This window comes from Pocillopora verrucosa, chromosome 11 (genome assembly GCF_036669915.1).
Source record: "Pocillopora verrucosa isolate sample1 chromosome 11, ASM3666991v2, whole genome shotgun sequence".
In the NCBI taxonomy this organism is placed as follows: Eukaryota; Metazoa; Cnidaria; class Anthozoa; order Scleractinia; family Pocilloporidae; genus Pocillopora; species Pocillopora verrucosa.
In genome coordinates, this window is record NC_089322.1 from 17,011,467 (window position 1) to 17,032,232 (window position 20,766).

At 37.8% G+C, this 20,766-nt stretch overlaps 3 protein-coding genes across 3 annotated transcripts; all 3 read right to left on the reverse strand.

Annotated features, from left to right (window-relative positions):
* Positions 1–1,274: 1,274 nt before the first annotated feature.
* On the reverse strand, positions 1,275–6,908 carry LOC131781468 (uncharacterized). The gene is made up of 8 exons (XM_059098123.2): positions 6,581–6,908; positions 5,590–5,828; positions 4,776–4,908; positions 3,858–4,060; positions 2,964–3,106; positions 2,612–2,651; positions 2,412–2,505; positions 1,275–1,924 (listed from the first exon to the last, which is right to left on the reverse strand). The coding sequence occupies exons 1-8, from the start codon at positions 6,906–6,908 to the stop codon at positions 1,275–1,277; spliced, it is 1,830 nt and encodes a 609-aa protein (XP_058954106.2).
* An 884-nt stretch (positions 6,909–7,792) lies between these two features.
* LOC136276967 (uncharacterized) lies at positions 7,793–11,998 on the reverse strand. Its single transcript, XM_066158489.1, has 6 exons — positions 11,801–11,998; positions 11,144–11,273; positions 10,180–10,315; positions 10,014–10,053; positions 9,862–9,943; positions 7,793–8,911 (listed from the first exon to the last, which is right to left on the reverse strand). Exons 1-6 carry the CDS (start codon positions 11,960–11,962, stop codon positions 8,241–8,243), a joined length of 1,221 nt encoding a protein of 406 aa, XP_066014586.1. The 5' UTR covers positions 11,963–11,998; the 3' UTR covers positions 7,793–8,240.
* Positions 11,999–13,799: 1,801 nt separating this feature from the next.
* Positions 13,800–19,803, reverse strand: LOC131781493 (uncharacterized). Its single transcript, XM_066174606.1, has 8 exons — positions 19,373–19,803; positions 18,179–18,411; positions 17,365–17,488; positions 16,762–16,904; positions 16,503–16,651; positions 16,250–16,289; positions 16,089–16,176; positions 13,800–15,804 (listed from the first exon to the last, which is right to left on the reverse strand). Exons 1-8 carry the CDS (start codon positions 19,647–19,649, stop codon positions 15,266–15,268), a joined length of 1,593 nt encoding a protein of 530 aa, XP_066030703.1. The 5' UTR covers positions 19,650–19,803; the 3' UTR covers positions 13,800–15,265.
* Positions 19,804–20,766: the final 963 nt, after the last annotated feature.

The following is a 20,766-nucleotide window of genomic DNA, read 5'->3' on the forward strand; positions in this document are numbered from 1 at the left end:
TAGGCAGGAGTAAGTTAAACTTTGCTATATTGTATGTAGTACAAACATTTCGCCATCATTTTTATAGAGGGGATGTATTTTTCAAGGTCATATTTCATGACCTTTTTGTATATACATGGTTTAAAAGAAGCGATTTTAAAACATTCTTTCCTTTATATTCAATTCCGGGACAAAATGAATGCTGGCGTAGCCTGCATTTTCCATTCAGAACTCATCGTTGTTATTTCTGTCAAGTTTTTTTTAACGAACGTTAATTGAGAAATTGAAGAATATTAATTACGTGATGCCAACTTTCACGGTGTGGATACAAGACCCTTGAAACTCGCCCGATGCGAGGGCCTTGTTTTTTCAAAGCAAACTTTGAAAATTTCACTGAGCTTCACTGAGTTTCAGAAAAGTGTTTGTGAGCGCTAAGCCTTTTAAGGGATGTTCAAAGTAACAATCAACAAGGCATTGATCATCATTTAGGTTAGTCGCTCTTATTAATTAAAACACCGTTCTTCATGTTTTTAGCTGAAGACAAGGCTAAATCAACATACAGCCATTAAAATTAGCTGCGGTATAGTAATTTTATGTACATTCACTAACTGACCTCCAGAGTCTGATAGACAAAACAAATTCGTCTAGTTTGGTTAATTGATTAAATTGTTTTCCTCCAAACTACGACTTGAACGTCGTTTAAGCCATTAATTATATTTAAATTGAACGATGGAGTTCTCTATGATTTAACGCTGTCTCCATCAAGCTAGCGCATAATTATGATTTGCACATTTATTCATCTGTTTTTTCATTATTAACATTGTCAAAGTACTGGTTCCACTAAGGAAACCTCGCCATTTATCATTGATTCTTGCATTATGGAATAATGGTCATAACTCTCTACACGGTAGATGTATTTCAGCTTCCGACCACAGACAGCTCAATTAGTAGACAAGAAAGACGTCTTCTGGTGTCCATTAATAGGCTCATTTCCACTGCCAAATATGTTTGTGGGTAATTGATTCTCAGTGGTAAAGTGTAATATCCGTAAATTTTAGTAGGTTGCACTCGGCATTCAAAAAGGCCTTCCAGATAACTGTTATGCACTACTATCATCTGAATTACAAGCTGCCCACCCAATTCCTGGGTCCCTCTCCTCACTAATCAAAGATACCTTAGAACGAATCCATGCTTGGGAGCAAGGAACCCTCCAATATCTTCCCCCATTTTAACTTGTTGATGCATATTCATTCAAAATATAATTTATTATAAATACTATATGTGAACAACCATATTTATTGTGTGTTGTTTATATTTCCTTCACGAGACTCTTCTTCAATAGTAGTGTAGATTGGCTCGTATGTACCTTCGGAATTATCTTTCACTTGAATATCATAAAGCTGAGATTCTTCCACAGTGCTGTAAATGGGCTCATCTATAGCTAAAGACAAAGGGCCATAATAACTTCGTTCTTCTGCACTTTCAGCATACGGTTCTTCTAACACGTTGTACACAGATTGCACACCGTGAAGTTTGGCAGATCCCTCTAATTCGTTTTCAACTGTCCCTTTCGTTGACATAAAACCATAGTTGACATTTCCTATAGCAACTTCTGAGTAAGGTTTCACCGACACATCGTCCACTGGTTGAAGATAATCATCAGGTCCCTCGACAGATCCCTGGAAAGGGACTGAGGATTGCACCTCCCTGACACTGTAGTCGCAATAGTCTATTCGAAAGGGACCACGTGGCCAACTCTTGATATCAGGTGCATCGTAATAATTTGAAGCTCCTGAGGCATTATGGGCTGTTTTCTGGTTGCTCTTAGGTCCATAAAAGTTTCGCTCCTTTACAATGTCTACAGATTCGTACACATGGTTTTCACGAAAATCACCATCGGCAGCTGGTTGTGCAGCTCTGCACTGAATTAGCATTTGATAGACTGCTGTAAGATACGTTGAAAAAAATCATCACAAACAGAGGTATGAACTGCTTTGAACCGGTGACCGTTAGTATATTAGCTCTTAAAGCTGTCTTAAGACAGCTAAAGATAATACAATTAAACTGATCCTCACGTAAAGCTCTCTAATGTTCTCATAATTCCCCCCTCCCCTTCATTGACCTTTATTGGCCGTCAATTTTTTTTGTCCTCCCTTCATACTCTGTTGTCGATGACTGATCCCTTGTCCGTTTCCCCTGAAAACCATGTGATCCTCCCACAAAAATCTCCCCCTCCCCTTCCAGCGGTAAATACCGACTGGTCCCCGATTGATCTTGTTGTTGTTATAGTTGACGTCGTTCTTTTTTAAGGCGCGTTGAGTTCTTTTGTGTTTCTCTATTTTGATAATTGTGTCTAGTGCTAGTCGCTTCGTAACAGAAAGTTTTTATTCCGGTCGCCATAATTGTTGTAAATTAAGAAATCAGTTATTTACCTGGCTCTCTCAACTCGAGTTCTTTGTAAACGTTTTCATCATCAATTTCCGGCTCGTACGCTAAGCTTGTTTCACCGTTCTCTACAGCTGTTTCCTACAATTAATGTTGTAAGGACGAAATAAGGAAAAGCTTTTTAATACCTATGCAATCCGGCTAACTGTAAAAAAATTTCTGCAGAAGGCATTCGAAAGAAACTTGCCTTGTTTTCGACGGTTTCGCTTTTCGCGCAGAGGTTCATGCTGTGGAAAAAATATTTTGGCAGTTGAAACAATTATCTAGGATGAAATCACATTTCTTCTTCTAAGAATCGTAGATGAATCTTTCGCAAAAAGTAATATCCAATCCAGTGTCGCAAATTTCGCTCACGGTGGCAACGCGCATGGACCCCTACTACTATGTCTTAACTCCCTCTGGAATGAGGGTTCTTGAAAAGGCTAGATCCGTTGAAGAATTGTTGCGCAAAAAGGTATAGACATTGCTGTGTAGCTAAAAAGCAGAGTATGAAATTTCCAGCGGATATACTATCCGTCATGTAATTATAATTAACTTACCCTGAATAGAAACGCCGGTAAACCAATATGACGATAACGAAGACAATAACCAAAATTAAAGAACTAAGACCGGCGATGAGGGTAATGGATGGTGAAATTTTATCGATTCTCTGCTCACGGCTAGGATTTGGATAGACAGTAGCCTGATGGGGAAATAGATAATAACTCTTGTCAAAGGAACGAATCGTCGTAGTCGTATCTGAAACTTTCATACGTCCAAATTTGTTTTCAAATTGACCAGTCTGAACTAAATCTGGCAATGTATTTCTCGTACTTTTGGCTTGCGGAGCGGGTCTCAAGAACTAACGCAAGGGCGAAGCTTATGATGGATTGTTACTCGTTCGCTTTTTCGCTCGTCTCTTCCGACCGAGATTCTGGTACACGCTAAATAACTTCATCCCCCTTTTTTTTCTTAATTTCCTCGCTTATTTTGTGTTGTAAGTACCTCTTTTATTTTCTCATTCACGTAATTTTTTCAACGGGTAATGAACAAAAAAGGGAGCGAACAATTCATTTCGGACCATGGACAAAAGGTCAGTAAGATGATTCCTTTATTAATGCTTTTCATTTTTAGGGGGGTACTGTAAGAAACAAAAAAACAAAAAGAACGAAAAGCAGCCGCGTAGCCAGGATTTTACAAGGGGGAGGGGTCAAACTGTGTCATACAGAGGGTACTCACCAAATTTTGATGTCGACCTCCATGCCATGTGTTACTTAAAAAAGCCTTCAAAAGGGGGTCACGGGCACCGCAAGACCCCCCCCCCCCTTCCCCCCCCCCACTCCCTTCAAGCTACGCCCTCGAAAAGGAAGTCGAAAAGGAAGTAGAATGTGGGATACGTTCGCTATATAAGCCCAAGGACTACTTGCGATTAGAGACAATGTCAAGTTACTCACCTTTAGTATAGCTTTCGTGTCCTTTTTAGGTATTGCTGTTGTAGTTACTGTTGACTTTGATGTTGTGGTTGCTTTAGTATTCGTTTTCAAAGTTTTAGCCTTTGATGTTGACGTTATTTTTGTAGCCGCTGTTTTTGAAGTGAAAATGTTTCGCAGAGACTTGGTTGAGACCATAGGTTGAGAGGTTGGTGTTGATAACGAACCTAAAAAGAGCACATACATTCAAGAATAGAAAGATATATTTGGTATATGTGAGTGAGTCTTGTGCGATTATCTTAGATTAACATTTTTGAGGTACGTTTAAATATGGGCTGATTTGACCTTCTAAGTGTGGACTGATGTTGATCTTTAACAGATAATTACTGAGTCTCACAGCTTTATATTCAATCAGATGTGAGCCTCAATAATCACCTATTTAATTTTATTTAATATTAACTGAGCAGCGAAAAAAGTAAAACGGTAACAGTTTATAGCGAACCCACTCCAATATTTAAAATATTGCCGCAAGCAGATTGCGATATTAAAAATATTGCCGCAAGCACTGCTACAATATCAAAATATTGTAGTGCAGCCAGCCCACTGCAATATTGAGCGTTTTAGCTGGTTTAAGATTACCCACGACAATTTTCCTCCTAATGACAAGATCCCGCCTCCGTTTTCCTCAGAAACTTGGACTAGACTGAATTCATATACCTTCTCAGGCTGACATCGCCGATGTAATGCAGAGAGAGAACAATAGGATACTATGAGGGTTACTCATTATTTAGTACTATTGAACCCCTCGCCAGGCAATTATTGTAATCGACTGAAGCTTAAAAGAAAGCTAAGAAATAGAGTTACTAAGTAAGAAATTGTACTTTCTTGGGCACTACACTGTATATGATATTTCTACGTAAATAAAAGAAAAACGGAGCTTACAATTCACTTTGCCCTCGTACTTAAACAGCAGCATTAATGTGCTCAGGGGATTTTTTGCATTATCAGTGCACTGAATACCAAGCTTGATAATTCTTCCGTTCAATAAATCAGCATTCGATGAGCCACTGTTCACCTGTAGACAGACAAAGAAAGGCAATATAACAGGTGGATTAAAATATGACTACCAGTAAAAAAAAGGGGATTTCACTTAGGTGGAACAAGTATTAGGTTGTTTAATCAGCTTTGATCCCCAGATTTCGTGCAATGCAAGAACCTTTCAATCTTACCGGCTACAGCTAATGCGTTAATGTTGCGTAACGCACAATATTTTCATGCGACGATACATTTTGCTTCGATCATCTTTCCATCGAAGGCCTACGCCGTTTTGATAATGAATAATATTGCGGCTTTCTTTCCCGATATAGATTACCTTCCAGCAAAGGTTTGATATGTAAGGCCAGGGTTGCTTTATAATCTTAAAGGCGGATAGATTGAAGATAGAAAGATCTATTGAGAAGGGTCTATTTCAATTTGATCTTATTTTATTTCATCAATCAAGTTCGTTTAGCGTATTTCTGGCCGCGAAAATACTACTCTAGATGTATTACTTAAAAACGCTGGTTCTGCCTACGATGATACAACACACAAATACGTAACCGCTAAATCAAGTGGTCATTTTTAATATTAACGCATTAAACCACAGGTAACCCAAGTTCGCACGATGACCATATATATATCCGTATATACCTAATTACGTTTATGTCGCATGGTAGGCGAAATATAAGGACTTTTATGGAAACCACACGCTTCGCACCTTCAGAAAATAAGGAAAATTGTGATGGTATCCTCTCTCTATGGTAAACAGCTGCAGATCACCCATTAATGGAATCTCAGAACCGTTGCATGCAATATACCAAGATTTATATTTGTCCACACCGCAATTAAACCAAAACCACCACACTTTCACTCTTCTGAACTCACTATTCGTGAGCATGCGTAATGCATCGTCATGGCCCTCGTTCTCGAAATGGACGTTATTCTGTCGTGTGTATCCTACGAAAGAATAGATTAATGCGGGCATTTTTTACATTTGAGTTATTGAATACACAGATTAGCTGAGTGGCAATTTTATACCGAGAGGAGAAATATAGTTACGACGGGGTGTCAAGGCTTATGAAGACTAATAAACCAATCCTAACGTCCACAAATTTCGGAAAACCGGAATAAAGTCTTCATTAAGCTGCAATTATTTCGTTGAAGAACATATCCGGGGGCGTAATCATTGAAGTTCCTTATTCAATATATTGTGGCAGTATTTTTTTTTATCATTGCAACAATATAAAATTTAAAAAAATTTAAAGGGTTTTGAGTTCTTGTTAAATAAGTTACGTTTGAGAGTCTTGGACAGGGAGACGGTCTATTGATGTTTTTCAGAATTGTTATCGATTAGGGGCAGCTGTTACCCAATACTGTTAGTGGAATAGTTATGATAAATTATTCCTATTTTTAGGCTTTTTATGAACATCAGAGCAGATTTATATCACACAAAATGAAAAGACTGTCTACAATTTGAATTAGGGTGTGTTGGTTCGTAGTCTAAGTAAATAAAGTAATAAAAAGAGATTTTAAGAATCAAGAAGAATGAATGATAAGGCTGAAACAAAAGTATGAATTATACCGCTGACTACATAACTGTTATTTCAAACTTGTTTTTAGAGAAGTTACTAACTTTAAATATATTACCTATCTTAGTTAAGATTATCTCTACTGAAATAATCGAAAAAATCGTTTTGTTATGAACTCACCTAGCAGTTTACGAACGTGAGAATTTTGTCGGCATCTCCATTCATCGTTTTCGAGTATTAATGTGCCATTCTCGTTGGAGCATAAACAAGTAAATTGGTCGCCACCATGACTAATCTCGTCAGCATTGAATTTTGCACAATTCACAGTCGTGTTGTTCCCACCGTACTGAGTAGACAAGGATGGTTGAATTTTAAAGAAATCTCTGCCTTGCGTCCATCCATTCCTTCCTTTTGGTCTTACCCTGGTGATCTCGAGCTCCGTTGATTTTATAATGGTAATAAAGGAGGTCGCAATAATCACGATTTTCGTAATATTGAATAGTTTCATCTTTCTTCACTAATGAACACCGTTTGCTTGAAATCTTGAAATTTATCTGATCGTAAAAAGGTTCAACTTTTTTTCTTGTCGACGTCAGAAAACTCAGTGTGACGTTTCCTTAGTCACTTGACGTGTAACATTTCCTCTCATAAAGTTAATTTTTCCCCCTTACACTTCGACGTATGGTCTTGTTCAACTATAAATATCCACTGAATTGCTTCGGCTGAATTGTAAAATCATGTCATAATGCGTGCAGAATTTACGGGTCTATTGAACCACGCCAAGTGCTCTCATCTTTGTTGACGTCTCAATTGTTTGTATATTGTTTCTCTGTTGGCTTTCGGCAATTGCTTTGTTGCTGTTCCTCAAATAGACTTGAACCAAAGCAAAACTGAAAAGGTAATCGTTCCAATGAACTTTAAATAGGACTCATGAACATGCCTGTATTCGGCGTTAGCAAAACAATTCTTTTACCGCTAGTTGGTTCCTCACTGTTTTGTGGGAGATATATGTGTTAACCTTAAAGTAGCTTTAATATAGCTAAGTTGACCTAATTTGATTTACAATCATCACTGATACGAAAATAACTTGGCTATTAAGAAAATTAAGGAAGTTAAGAACTGATTATTTTGGTGCCTCTGCAGCAATACAAATGCCGCCTTTTGAAAATTAGATAAAATGACTGAGAAATGATAAAACTAGAACAATCACAGAGTATATCGCAAAATAGTTTGTGGTTAGTCATCTTGGTAAATAAAACTTTGAAAGAGGTTTAAATATTTCTCCTTTGAAATCAAGGAATACTTGAAACAAGTCGATAAAAGTAGTATTGGATAATTTTATTTAACCGATTATTATATATTACAAGAACTATATTATTATCGGGGCTGCGTCTCACCACGGGAAAATTTCTAACAAGCTACTTAATCTTTCTAATTTTCTTATCAGATCGTTCTTAATGCTTAACCAATTAACCATCTTTGAGATATGAACACCCTATTTTCCAAAATAATCATTTCAAATCTAACAGTGCAAATTTTAAAATATTTAAGGAATTATTCTTTTTCAGTCTGACCTCCTTATTATTTCTAAGCCATTTCATGCACATAGCTGGCCTGTTTATTTACACTCTCAGACTCTAGATTTTGCTCGAGTAAGAAACAAAAGTATAACTGGAAGCTACGATCGACTCATAAACATTATCTAACGGATAATTTTCTATGTACCGACTGCAATGATTTTTATAATTCCCTTTTCTTTTACTTGAGTACTAGCATGGCATACGAAGCAAGGAGAGCTTTTTTTCTAGAGCCATGACTACCGACTTCAACAAAAACGTTTTTAGGAAGTATCCTCTTCAACAATGTCGTTAACTGGCTCAGTCGTAAATTTCAAGTCATCTGCTTTTTCTGAGATATTTGGATTGGATTGTTCCAAGGTATGACGGATTGGTTCTTCTGTAGACATAGCACTAGGATGGAGAGGATCCTCTGCACCTTCAGGAGCCTCTAAAGTGTTATATACAGGGTCATTGTCATCATCACCAACAGGTTCCTCCAATGTGCTATAAACGGGCTCTTTAGGACCCGTGGTACGATATTGAATCGATTCCTCCACATCTTTAAGATATGGCACCTCAAGATTTCTTTGTGTAGGCAGGGTACCGTCGTCAAAGCAGTGGGCAGTCTCTTCCAAAGTGCTGTGGACTGGTTCATCGGAAGACACAATGCCGTACTGGCCAGGTCTGTGAGAAACGTCACGGCGTGGTTCCTCAAAACTGTTGTGCACCGGTTGGGCAACATTGAGTTCCTCTATGAGACCATAAACAGCTTGATCTTTACTCATGAGGCAATTATCCTGGTCGTCTCTATGGCCATATACACTTGGTCCCTCAGAAATGTTCAAGGAAGCGTATATGTGTTCTCCGTTAGAACTATCATTATTTTCTGTTTCATCGCTTAAATGTGCCTCTCTATCGTAAACAGGAGCTTGATAGATTGATGCAAAAACAGCTAAAACAAAGTTTAAAAAATAAATTGGTCAACGCTTCCAGAAAATGCAGAGATCGAAAATGAAACTATTTCATGATCATTTCCCGCAATCGATCCCGAGTCGGCTGAATTCCTTAATTTTAGGATCATTTTCCTCTTTCTCATCTATGTTTCGACTTATTTCTCTTCACCGACGACGACGCGCCAGATCACACCAATAATGACGAACCAGTGTACTTTTGACCTCGTTGCCTGACGAACACTGACAATATTGCGGTTGAAACATCGCGATCAACACAGTTGAGCTGATTCGCGGGGGATCAATATCAGTATCTGAGCAACTACCCACTTACCCCTTCTCCGAATCCAACATTAACCCTAACTTGTTATCAATTGACTTTTGCTGGGTTAGGGGAGGGGTAGGTGGGCAGTTGCCGAGATACTGATATTAGTCCACGGTCAATAGCTTGTCTCTACATCGTGAGACAAACGATAAGCTTTTCGCCACAACATTTTCATTAACACTTAACAATTGGTTCATATGTCAGCGTGCGTTCATCGAGATATGAAGCACGCGGGAAGTTTGGAGAAAACGAAAGATGCGTAAACTCTAGCTTCTTGAGTGCACTCCAAACTTCCCAAGTGCTTCATATCTCGATGAACGCACAGCTGACGTATTAACCAATTGTTTTATAACATTTTCAACCCGAAGGAATATTTTTTTCTCGAGAGATTTGTTTGCTGACGTCATGAGCGTGCACAATAGGAATATGAAGCACGCTCGCGCAATCGAATTTGATGAGACAAATTTACTAGCTATGTTATAATTTCTCTTGTTTTAATCCAGTAGACAAGTATAATCACGAAACGCTTTTTTCCAAATTACAGATGTACAACGGTTGTTATATTCTTCATTCTTGATATTCAAAGCACTTTTCGATTACCGTATCAGTGATGATGCCTTCACTAACCTGGTTCCCTGTAAGCAAGTTCGGTTAAACCATTTTCATTATCAGTTCCATTTTCCGGATCTGCGCACGGTGTTTCTGTTTCCTGAAAAAAAATTTGAATAAGGAGTGAAAAAATAGAAAATTTTCAACCAGAATAATTTCTTTATTGGTACCTGTCTGTCGTGGCTCTCTCCCTTAGGATGAGGGTCCCTCCTATCAAAGACATAAATGACATAAAGAAAAAAATTGAAAACAAAAACTATTAATTTTACAGTTCATGAGACTTTCAACAATGACATTTTTTGTCTTTTATACCCTTTAAAATTTTGACTCACTTACTTTAAATATTGGCGTCGATAAACCAAGAGGGAGGAAATGACAAGGAGTACCAAAATGGCAGTGGTAACACCAGCGATGAGGGGCGTGGAGGGTAGTTTTCCATCCGTGTTTGGGTTAAAGGGAATTGTTATAGAACCTTGAAAGAAAACATTCTGATAAGACTTGATAGTTTTGCGGTCATGGAATTTATCTCAGTGACACCAACAGCAAAATAAGGCATAATTCGTATCCCGAAGGAACCTTGAAATGTTCTGCTTTTATATATGAGGATATCGATGTCATATGCGACTCATACATCACTCTGAAAGAACCAAATGCAGTGTACAGTATTTGGTGGCGCAATAGAATTGGTTCTACAAAAATATCATCATATTCCAGTTGGTACGTGTGCCATGATTGGTCAACTTAGCGGGACGTATTTCCCTGTTCAGCCCACTAAATTCAAACGTGTATTTGAATTGGAATTTCCACCTATGTATTTGAACCCAGAGATAAAACAAAAATCTTACTAGCCTCAATTTTTCGATCTGAACTGTAAGTTACGGAACCTCGCTTTTACCGCCACGATACATGGCCCACGCCCTTCGCGCTTGGGTCATAAATCAGAGCGAAAAAGACTTGGTCTCGTGGCTTACGGTACGGGCCTTAAACTCGGTTGATGATTATTTATTTTTGAAGAAAAAATAAAAATTATCAAATCTGTCAAAGAAAATAAAGACTTACATAAATACGGCAATCGCCATATTCATGTAGGTGGTCACTATGACGGCATTGAAAATGTCTTCATATGAGAAAGATTTATAACTAATTAAATTAATTCGAATTTTTTCTAAATTCGAGTGGGGGAACACCTTGACACAACATTACTCTATGTCACTGCGTATTTCATTTGACTTAAATACCCTCAGCAATTTCTTGTATAACACAAACTCCGAATATTGTATGGAAGATTTTAAAAACTTACAATTTAAGGATCCTTCATATTTGAACAATAACACCCCGCTTCTAGCCAAGCCTCTCCGTGCGTTAGTACAAGTTATCTTGAGCCTGATTATTCTTCCTTTCAAGAAGTCTTTGCTTGTCATTTCCTCTACCTTAACGCAAGTTAACGCAACATTGTGGTTATGTTCTATCGCGCTGAGGATACCATAGAGTGCACATGCTTCTAATTCCATTTGCACGTTGGCTTATCTTTATTACGGCGTAAATGAAACACAAACTAGATTCTGTTTTTCATTTCCAACTTGTTTCAAGCAATTTTTCAATCACGTATTGGAATTATTTTGGAATTGCATTGCTTTTGCTTCATTTTGGAGCTTTGTGAGGGGTCTTTAAAACTCACGCTACCCTCTCAACCAGAGAGGGTAGCTTAGGGTCTCTCACGTTTTCCAGGGCTTCGGGAAAGTTTGTTGTTTCACTCTACATTCTCATTGGCTTATTTTGAGTCTCCCTTAGTTTTAATTGGTAGTTTAGATTCGATTGGTGGAATGACTCTCAAAAAAACCCATTGACCAAACAGGAACAAGACATGTTGTTCAGTTTACGGTAATGACTATTATCATTGTCTGTTTTTCGTGAGAAAAGGATTGAAGCATGGAATACAATTAGCGGGGAGTCATACCTTGATAAAATAATTTTTATCTTTGGCTATCAATGCAAAAGGGCTTCTTTCAGGCAATACATCTTCGCTGTCACCACATTTAAAATACCTCGCGGACTCTTGGGTACAGTTGAGCTTGTTGGGATTCAGTTTTAATTTTCTTTCTTCGTTCATGTTCAACATGTGCAGTTCGTTTCTTTTATTCTCGTCCTTAAAACGGAAGAACGTACTTGTATTGCCTCCTGTTGACAGATGATCAAAGAGTGGGTAAAGAGTTCGAAATCCCTGAGTTTACCACACAAAGGTAAGTGAAGTAAAGGAGGTCTTATAGGGTTTTCTGATCGCGCGAGGTCGGGATGCGAACTTCGCAAAGCAAACATGGTGGATCGATACGATCGCACGATTGTTATCTGAATAGGTATGTTAAAAACAGTTAAACACAATACAGTTTTTATGTGATGGAATCTAAGGTTTCCAGCAACTACACCCGTAATATTCATAGGCGTTCTACTGCTGAAAAAGAGATCAACCGAAAAGAAAACACCGTGGGAAAGATTGCCTAAAGGCGATTGATTCGAAAGTTTACGCATGTTCAGACATAGATCTTGACGAAGTGCTATAATTCCATTACGTAATGATTTGCGACAAAGGAAATAGGGATCTTTCAAGAAAGATTTTTATCGCGTTTCCTTCAATGGAATGTCCTAAGATTTCCTGGACTGTTAAACATATTTGTGCCCTTCCTAAAGCCTGTTGATAAAAAAAAATTCATAACGCCAAATTTGAGATAGAGGAAAACACAAAATTGCCAATAGCGAGGAAACTACCTTTATAACCCCTATTTTTTCGGCTTTTAAATGATCGGAAGGAAAATTTTCACGAATCATGAAAATTTTGAGAGATTTCATCGAAGCAAATTTAAGAATTCAAATTCAAAGGCAGAGCCAAATTATCACTGGCAACTGCTCCCTTCTTGGAGCCTTAGTTTATCATTTTGATAACATTTACTACAACAAACGATAGTTCGAACCTTGCTCATTGCCTTTTGATGGCTCTAAGTGACCTCAAGAGGTGAAAACATGGAAATTTTCTCCTTTATTAACAAAAATTAAAGATGGCCTCATTTAATAAGTTTGATTTCTCGAGGTTAATTTCACTCACACTTTATCGCAGTTAGGTTGTAGTGCTTATTATTCCGCATGATTTACGCATAACACATACCATGACCATGACGAATTCCCTTGCAGAAGATATATTTCAGTGTTTACCTTTAAATTGAAAATGAAATTTTAGAGATTTTTCAGAATAATGTTTCACAACCGTCGTGGCATTTTACTCACCTAATAAAGTACGAACTTTCTCGTTCTCTCGGCAACCCCAAGTCTTGTTGTAAAGAATGAAAGTCGAAAACCTTCCGGGGCATGAACAGGTACAGCTATCGCCATAATTTGCCTCCTCAGCGTTGAATGTCTTACAATCAAACTTCTTACTACATAACGATGAAGAAATTTTGAACGAATCTCTACCCTTCATCCATCCGTTGTCAACAGGTCGTCTCTTCCTGGTAATTTCGAGATCCGCTGTCATTGTGAAGACTGTCTCCAAGATCGAAATAAACACTAGCAGCTGTAAATTAAACATCTACGTATTTTTTATTTTTAAGTTCCAGGCGGTGTATTTCTACTTTCTGCAAGGAATAAGCCTAGAAGGCAGAAGAGTTATCTTGTTCACCAAACGACAGCGCGCTCGATCATAAAAAAAAAGTTTAAACAAAGTTATGCAGTGACAGTTGTTCACCCGACCGAAACCATTTTCTCAAGCGTAAGACTTTCTATTATTATTGCCTGATGTGCTTCCTGTCAGGGTGCGAGAGTAAATACAGCTATTTCATTTTCTTTAACCCTTTAACCCCTGACTAACATCTAATTTCTCCCTGAGGTATCACTGCTGAATCAAGCATTGGGCTTAAGAGAATTAAGGAAACGATCACAAACTTAAAATATCTTGATTTTTATCTAAATTCTTATCGTCGGTGCCAAAAGAAATGTATAAAGAACAGTGTGGAGAATACACATTCTGATGTAAAGGTAAAAAGGCTGAAAGAACGAAAGCACAACTTTGTATCAGCCGTGGGCCAAAAAGCACGCTATGGCTTCAGTTATTGATGAATTTATTGTTTTCAATTCCGGACCGTTAGATCTTCTTTGATTTACCACTGTCTAACATTGTGTTATTACCCAGTCTTGAATACTAAACTTTATATCGATGTCTTAACCAAGTTCATATAATTCGGGGCATGAACAGGTACAGCCATCGCCATAATTGTCTCCTCAGCGTTGAATGTCTTACTAACAAAGTTCTTACTACATAGCGATGAAGAAATTTTGAACGAATCTCTCTCCTTCTTCCATACGTTGTCAACAGGTCGTCTTTTACTGGTAATTTCGAGATCCGCTGTCATTGTAAAGACTGTCTCCAAGATTGAAATAAACGCCAACAGCTGTAAGTTAAACATCTTCGTATTTTTGATTTTTAAGTTCCAGGCGGTGTATTTCTACTTTCTGCAAGGAATAAGCCTAGAAGGCAGAAGAGTTATCTTGTTCACCAAACGACAGCGCGCTCGATCATAAAAAAAAAAGTTTAAACAAAGTTATGCAGTGACAGTTATTCACCCGACTGAAACCATTTTCTCAAGCGTAAGACTTTCTATAATTTTTGGCTGATGTGCTTCCTGTAAGAGTACAAGAGTAAATACAGCTATTTCGTTTTCTTTAACCCTTTAACCCTGAGGATGACTAACATCTAATTTCTCCCTGAGGTATCACTGCTGAATCAAGCATTGGGCTTAAGAGAATTAAGGTCGGCAAGGAAACAACGAGCAATATTACCCCATTAGTTATCTCAGTTGACATTGAAGTCGAGGGCCATTTTTTTTTTTTGCTTTGGTTCCATTAAAAATGCCGTCTCCATAAATCTAAACTGTGACAGTAATCTAGATGGGTTGTTTAGCTTAAACGTACCTACGACGAACGTTGGTCCAATATCGGGCCTCTTTTTCATTCTAGCATCTTTTCTAATCAGCGTCAACCAGCTGATTTTTGTTTATATTTTATGATCAAGTCACTCCTCTTTCCTTTCCTCACAGTATGATCAAGTAAGCAAGTAACATAGGTATTACTGGTAGCTACGTTTGACTCATAGATGTCCACGAGATCAGATGGGATCCTATACTCCGACTATGACATTCTTACTGCTTTTTATTCAAATACGTGGCGTTATTAGAGGCAAAAGTTCTTTCCTTTTTCCTGAAGCCAAGTTTTTTGCCATCCACCGAAGCGTTTCAGATCGGATCTCTTCTAGAATATCGTAAACTAGTTCCGTGCTAATGTTCAAGCCATCCGCGTTATCTGAAATATTTAGTTTAGCTTATTCTACGTTATGATGGATTGGGTCTACTACAAACATGGCACTCCAATGGCGAGGGCCTTATGCATCTTCAGGAGCCTCCAAAACGTCGTACACTGGGTCACCATCATTTTCAGTGACCGGTGCCTCTAACGTGTTGTAAACAGGCTCTGTTACGCCCGTTGCGGCATAAAAACTTGATTCTTTTTGCTCTGAAACGTTGCTCATAGGATGATTGCCTTTATCAATGTAGTTGTAATGTGGCCCGTCTGTAGAGTCTGACGTGATACCAAAGTAGGCGGGGCTTTGAGGCCCATCGAGACATGACCCCTCCAAAACGTTGTACACTGGTTCAGAGCCATTTTCACTATTCTCGACAGGTCCTTTTAAAGGGTCCATGACTAGTTCCTCCATGAGATCATAAACACGATGATGTACGCTTATGGGGCCATTTATTTTAGGCATCGTATCCTGAATTACTATTTCCAGGTTGTTTCTGTGACCATAGATGTTTTCTCCTTCAGAAATATTCAAAGGAGCGTAGATATGTCCTTCGCTATGATCATTTTTTCTGGAATTCCCCATGTGTGCTTCTCCATCGCGAACTGATTCATAAACAGCTACAAGTATAAAACATTTAAGATATAATTAGTCAAAATAATTCATCTATTTTATGGTGTATGCAGAATAAGCATTGCTGTTATGGATTTTTCACTCGATCAGTCATATTCTTGTAGGATTCTTTAATCCAAAAGCCTTTTCTCAAAGCATTTATGGATGACTCTCTATCTATTCGAGTACCAAAAATAGTCATGAAACGCTTTGATAAAAAATAGAAGTGGTTGCTGCAGTATTCACAGATTGAGACAGAATTAATTGGCGTTGAAAGGCGATTTTTACTCACCTGGTTCTCTTAACGTAAGCGCTTTGTAATGATCCTCGTTACCCAGTGTATTCAGTGTAATTCCATCCAGACTACTCATCGCTGTTTTCTACGACAACAAAAAATTAAAGTTGATTGAAAAGCGATAAGAGGCCAAACCAAAGTCTTTAATTTATACGTACCTTTTTCTCTTTGCTTTCTTTACCAGAGCTGGACTTATCCCTGTCAAAAGAATTGATGGCATCTTTAAAAAATTGCTTCAGTGGCCAATGATCTTCAAAAGTAGGTCCCGTTTCCAGGGCGTTCCCTGGAAAATTGGGAAAGGGTGCCCTGGGAACTAGGTCGATTTGGACGTGCGCTAGAAAACCTGGCCACGGTGTATCAACTCGAGGCTCACTCAGTGGTAAACCTCTAAAAAAAGGTGAACCTACTAACCCTGAATGCCGGTGTCGATAGACCAGGACGGCAATAATGATAAGAATAACCAAGATGGCGACGGTAACACCTGCGATGAGGACCACGGGGGATGATTTTCCTTCTGTTCCTCGTTCGTGGCCAGGATCGCGACGGGCGACGACAGGATCCTATAGACGATTAGCAAAATATGTTACTATTTCTCTCCTGTGAAGTTTTAGTCGCACGTACAAAAGAAAGCCTACTGTCTATCGTGTTTAATGATTAAATGCACTCTTACTTTAGATGGTGAATCTGATGTCGTCGGTCGCTTTGCTAATGTAGACGATGGTGTCCTTGACAGATCAGTAACCACAGATGAGGTAAAAGGAGTAGTCGAAGGAACTTGGGAAGTCGATGATGAACCTTGGGCGACCTTGGTACCTTTAAGATAAATATGTCAAGGTCATGGATATTTTCAAGCGTGGGAGCGATATGACATCATTGTATTTACCACTGAGACGCTTTTAATAAGAGACGGCCTGATTGGTTTCTCATCAAAGCTATGTGAAGTGGTAAAGAAATATCCGAATCAGATAATGACTCCACTGCTTGCAAACTAAGCTGTGGCAAGTTCCAACACACTGAGATAAACCTTGGTCCTTTTGGGAGAAAATTTATTTTCTTTCAAGTGACGAAAAACGTTAGTACATGAATATTTGTGAATAGAAGAAACACCTACATTCAATAATAATCTATGTAATACACAGTTTTTACCCGGCCTTAACACATTCTGAAATTTCTGGTATAGGTTTTCGAGTTAAAGATAATACTTTTAGAAAGTAAAAGAGGATAAAAAAATTTTATAAAGTACGGGAGATACAGAATATCAACTTAAACTTACAATTGAAAAATCCTTCATACTTAAACAGCAAAACGAAGCTCTTGGTATTCTCTCCTTTCTTGCAATTTATTGTCACCTTAATGATTCTACCCGTTATGGAATCAAAGCTCGTTGTGTTAATCACCTAGATGGAACATAAAGATGCGGTTAATAATATCATTATTTTATACCCTTTACGGAATCTATGCTTGCTGTGTCCATCGCATTCACTCAGCATAGAGGTTCAGTCAATAATTATCAATATTTACATGAGATAAGTCGTATTCAAATATTTTTGCAAAGTTCTTCGTTCATTTTAATTTTAAATTTCTTCCATTTTTTCGGAATCTATTCTTATCGCTCATCTGTGCTCTCTGATTGGTTCCGTAAATTAAACTCGCTTCAATCACCAAAGCAATCAGATGCAAAAGTGAAACAAATCGTATGTTGGTTGCCCTTGGTTTTGTTGCCGCACAATAAGTGGGCTCCTTTTTTTAGTTGTTTATTCTAAACGGTCTTTCTGTTCTCTTTCATCTTTTGTTTTACCGGTTCTCAACCGGAAAACTCTTTAAAAAATAATGCGGCATGAAAAGGGTTTTTTCCCAATCAACCCTACGAAATCTGAGGAAGTATAATACTTTTTTAATTAGGGGACATGTAATTTGCATAAACAAAAGTGAGTCAGACGTAAGTGGCGATGTCGTTTGACCTTCTGTCGTGACAGAAGTGCTTGGTCATCGAATTATTTTAAGATTCTGTGGTTCGTAGGGTATGAAAGACCGCTGGATGATTTATAAATCTTTGTGATGAAACAATAAGTCAATTTTTCTTTTACCTCAAGAAGTAAGGAATCATTATTTTCCAGACTCAGTTTGAATGTGGTGCCCGCACGAATGACTTCTGGCTTGCCATCACATCTGAAATAGCTAAACGACTGTGTTTTCAAAGAACAATTACGACCGCTGTCCTCATCTAACTTTACTTTCCCCTTGTGGCCGACTTTCAACATATGCAGTTTTTTCGTGCTATTATTGTTTTTTAGGTAGACTGGTGTCTTTTTGCTCCCACCTAAAAACAAAGTCACTGATAAGTAAGAACTAGTTAAGGTTACAGGGAGAGATAATTAATAGGCTTGTAAAACCCCTGGGGGACAAGAGGTGTCGCAAGATTGTGGCTTTAAGAGAAATGAAAAGCGTTAACCAGAATGAAAAGTCATCGAAGGGGATCTAAATCTTAATATCACATAAATAATCATTCAACTAATAAAATTATTGAATTACTCAACAGTATTTAAATTACTCAGATATAGATCTTGACGAAGTCCTATTCCATTACGTAATGATTTGCGACAAAGGAAATAGAGATATTTCGAGCAAGATTTATGGCGTTTCCTTTGATGGAATGTTCTAAAATTTGCTGGACCGCTAAACATATTTGTGCCCTTCCTAGTGCCTGTTGATAAAAAAAAAGATAGAGGAAGCATACAAAAAATTGCAAAACCGAGGAAACTGCCTTTGTAACCCCTATTTTTTTCGGATTTTAAATCGAAAGATTTCATTTAAGTAAATTGATGAAAATCAAAGGCAAAGCCAAATTGTCACTGGCGACTGTTTCCTTTCGTAGAGCTTTAGTTTAATAACGAAAATCATTTTGTCAATGCTTACTAGAACAAACGATAGTCCGAACCTTGCTTATCTTTTTTTGATAGCTTTTAGTGACCTTGAAAAGCGAAAACATAAATCTCCTAGAAAAACACCACGCTGGCGCGCGCACCAACATTGAACCAAAACCTTATGGAGCCTCCTTAATTAACAAAAATTAAGGATGGCCTCATAAAATAAGTTTGATTTCTCGAAGTTAATTTCACTTACGCTTTATCGCAGCAAGGGTTGTAATGATTATTATTCCGCATAATTTATGCAAAACGCATACCGAAGTTAAACTTCAGTGTTTACCTTCAAATTAAAAATGAAATTTTTAAGATTTTTCAGTATGATATTCCACAAAAGTTGTGACCTTTTTTACTCACCTAATAAAGTGCGAACTCTCCTGTTCCTTCGGCAACCCCAAGTCTTATTGTATAAAATGAATGTCGAATTTCTGGGGCATAAGCAGGAACAGTCACTGCTATTACTTTTTTCCTTGTTGTTAAGTCTCTTGCAATTGAATCCCTCATCACATGACGATGAAAGAATTTTGATTGAATCTCCCTTCAACCATCCATTTCTTGTAATTTCGAGATCCACTGCCATTATGAAGACTGTCTCCCAGATCGAAATAACCACCAACAGCTGTAAATTAAACATCTTCCTTTTTTTTATTATTTTTTTTATTTTTAAGTTCCAGGCGGTGTATTTCTACTTTCTGCGGGGAGTGAACCTACAAGGCAGAAGAGTTAACTCGATCATCAAACGACAGTTCGCTCGATCATTAAAAAAAAAGCTTAAACAAAGTTATGCATTGAAAGTTCTTCACCCAACTGAAACCATTTCCTCAAGCTTAAGACTTTCTATAATTATTGCCTGATGTGCTTCCTGTCAGGTTCGAGAGTAAATACAGCTATTTCGTTTTCTTTAACCCTTTAACCCCTGAGGGTGACTAGCATCTAATTTCTCCCTAAGGTATCACTGCTGAATCAAGCATTGGGCTCAAGAGAATTAAGGAAATGATAACAAACTTAAAAATCATGATTTTTGTCAAAATTCTCATCGTCAATGCCAAAGAAAATGTATAGAGAACAGTATGGAGAATAGACATTCTGATGTAAAGATTTAAAGTGGCGAAAGATACGAAAGCGCAACTTTGTAACAGCCGTGGAAAAAAAGCACGCAATGACTTAAGTTACTGAATGATTTATTGCTTTCAAATCCATCCAGTTGAACACTCGAAGAGAAATTCCATATTTACGCGCGCCCATGTATTATTCTCTATTTCTTTACGGACAAGTTCCGCGTTCCGTAAAGATGCGTCATTGCAGAGAAAGCCTAAAGACTGCGTAAAGGATATTAAATGTTCGTAAAGGATAAGGATCAAGATGAATATCATAAACCACTTTCTATTTGGAGAAATACTCAAAGAAGTGGAATAATTATGGCTCATTCATCTTCAGCAGAATTACCGAGATATTCTGACCAGTTTCACTTTTAGCACTTTATGCGTCTTTAATATTCTTTACGCATCTTTACTCATTGTCCTTTTACGAACCTTTAACATTCTTTAACATTCTTTATGCAAAATCAATCTTTACGCGCCGTTAATTCTCTTTATGAATCTTTGGTGTTCCTCAACGACCCTTAACTTTTCCTTCGCACAACCAGTCTTTACATCTGTATTCTGTCTTTTACACCGGTTCTAAACTTTCTGTTCGCATAAATATGTTAACCTACCTTTTTTTTTAACGCGCCTTGAAACTCATGATCAGGG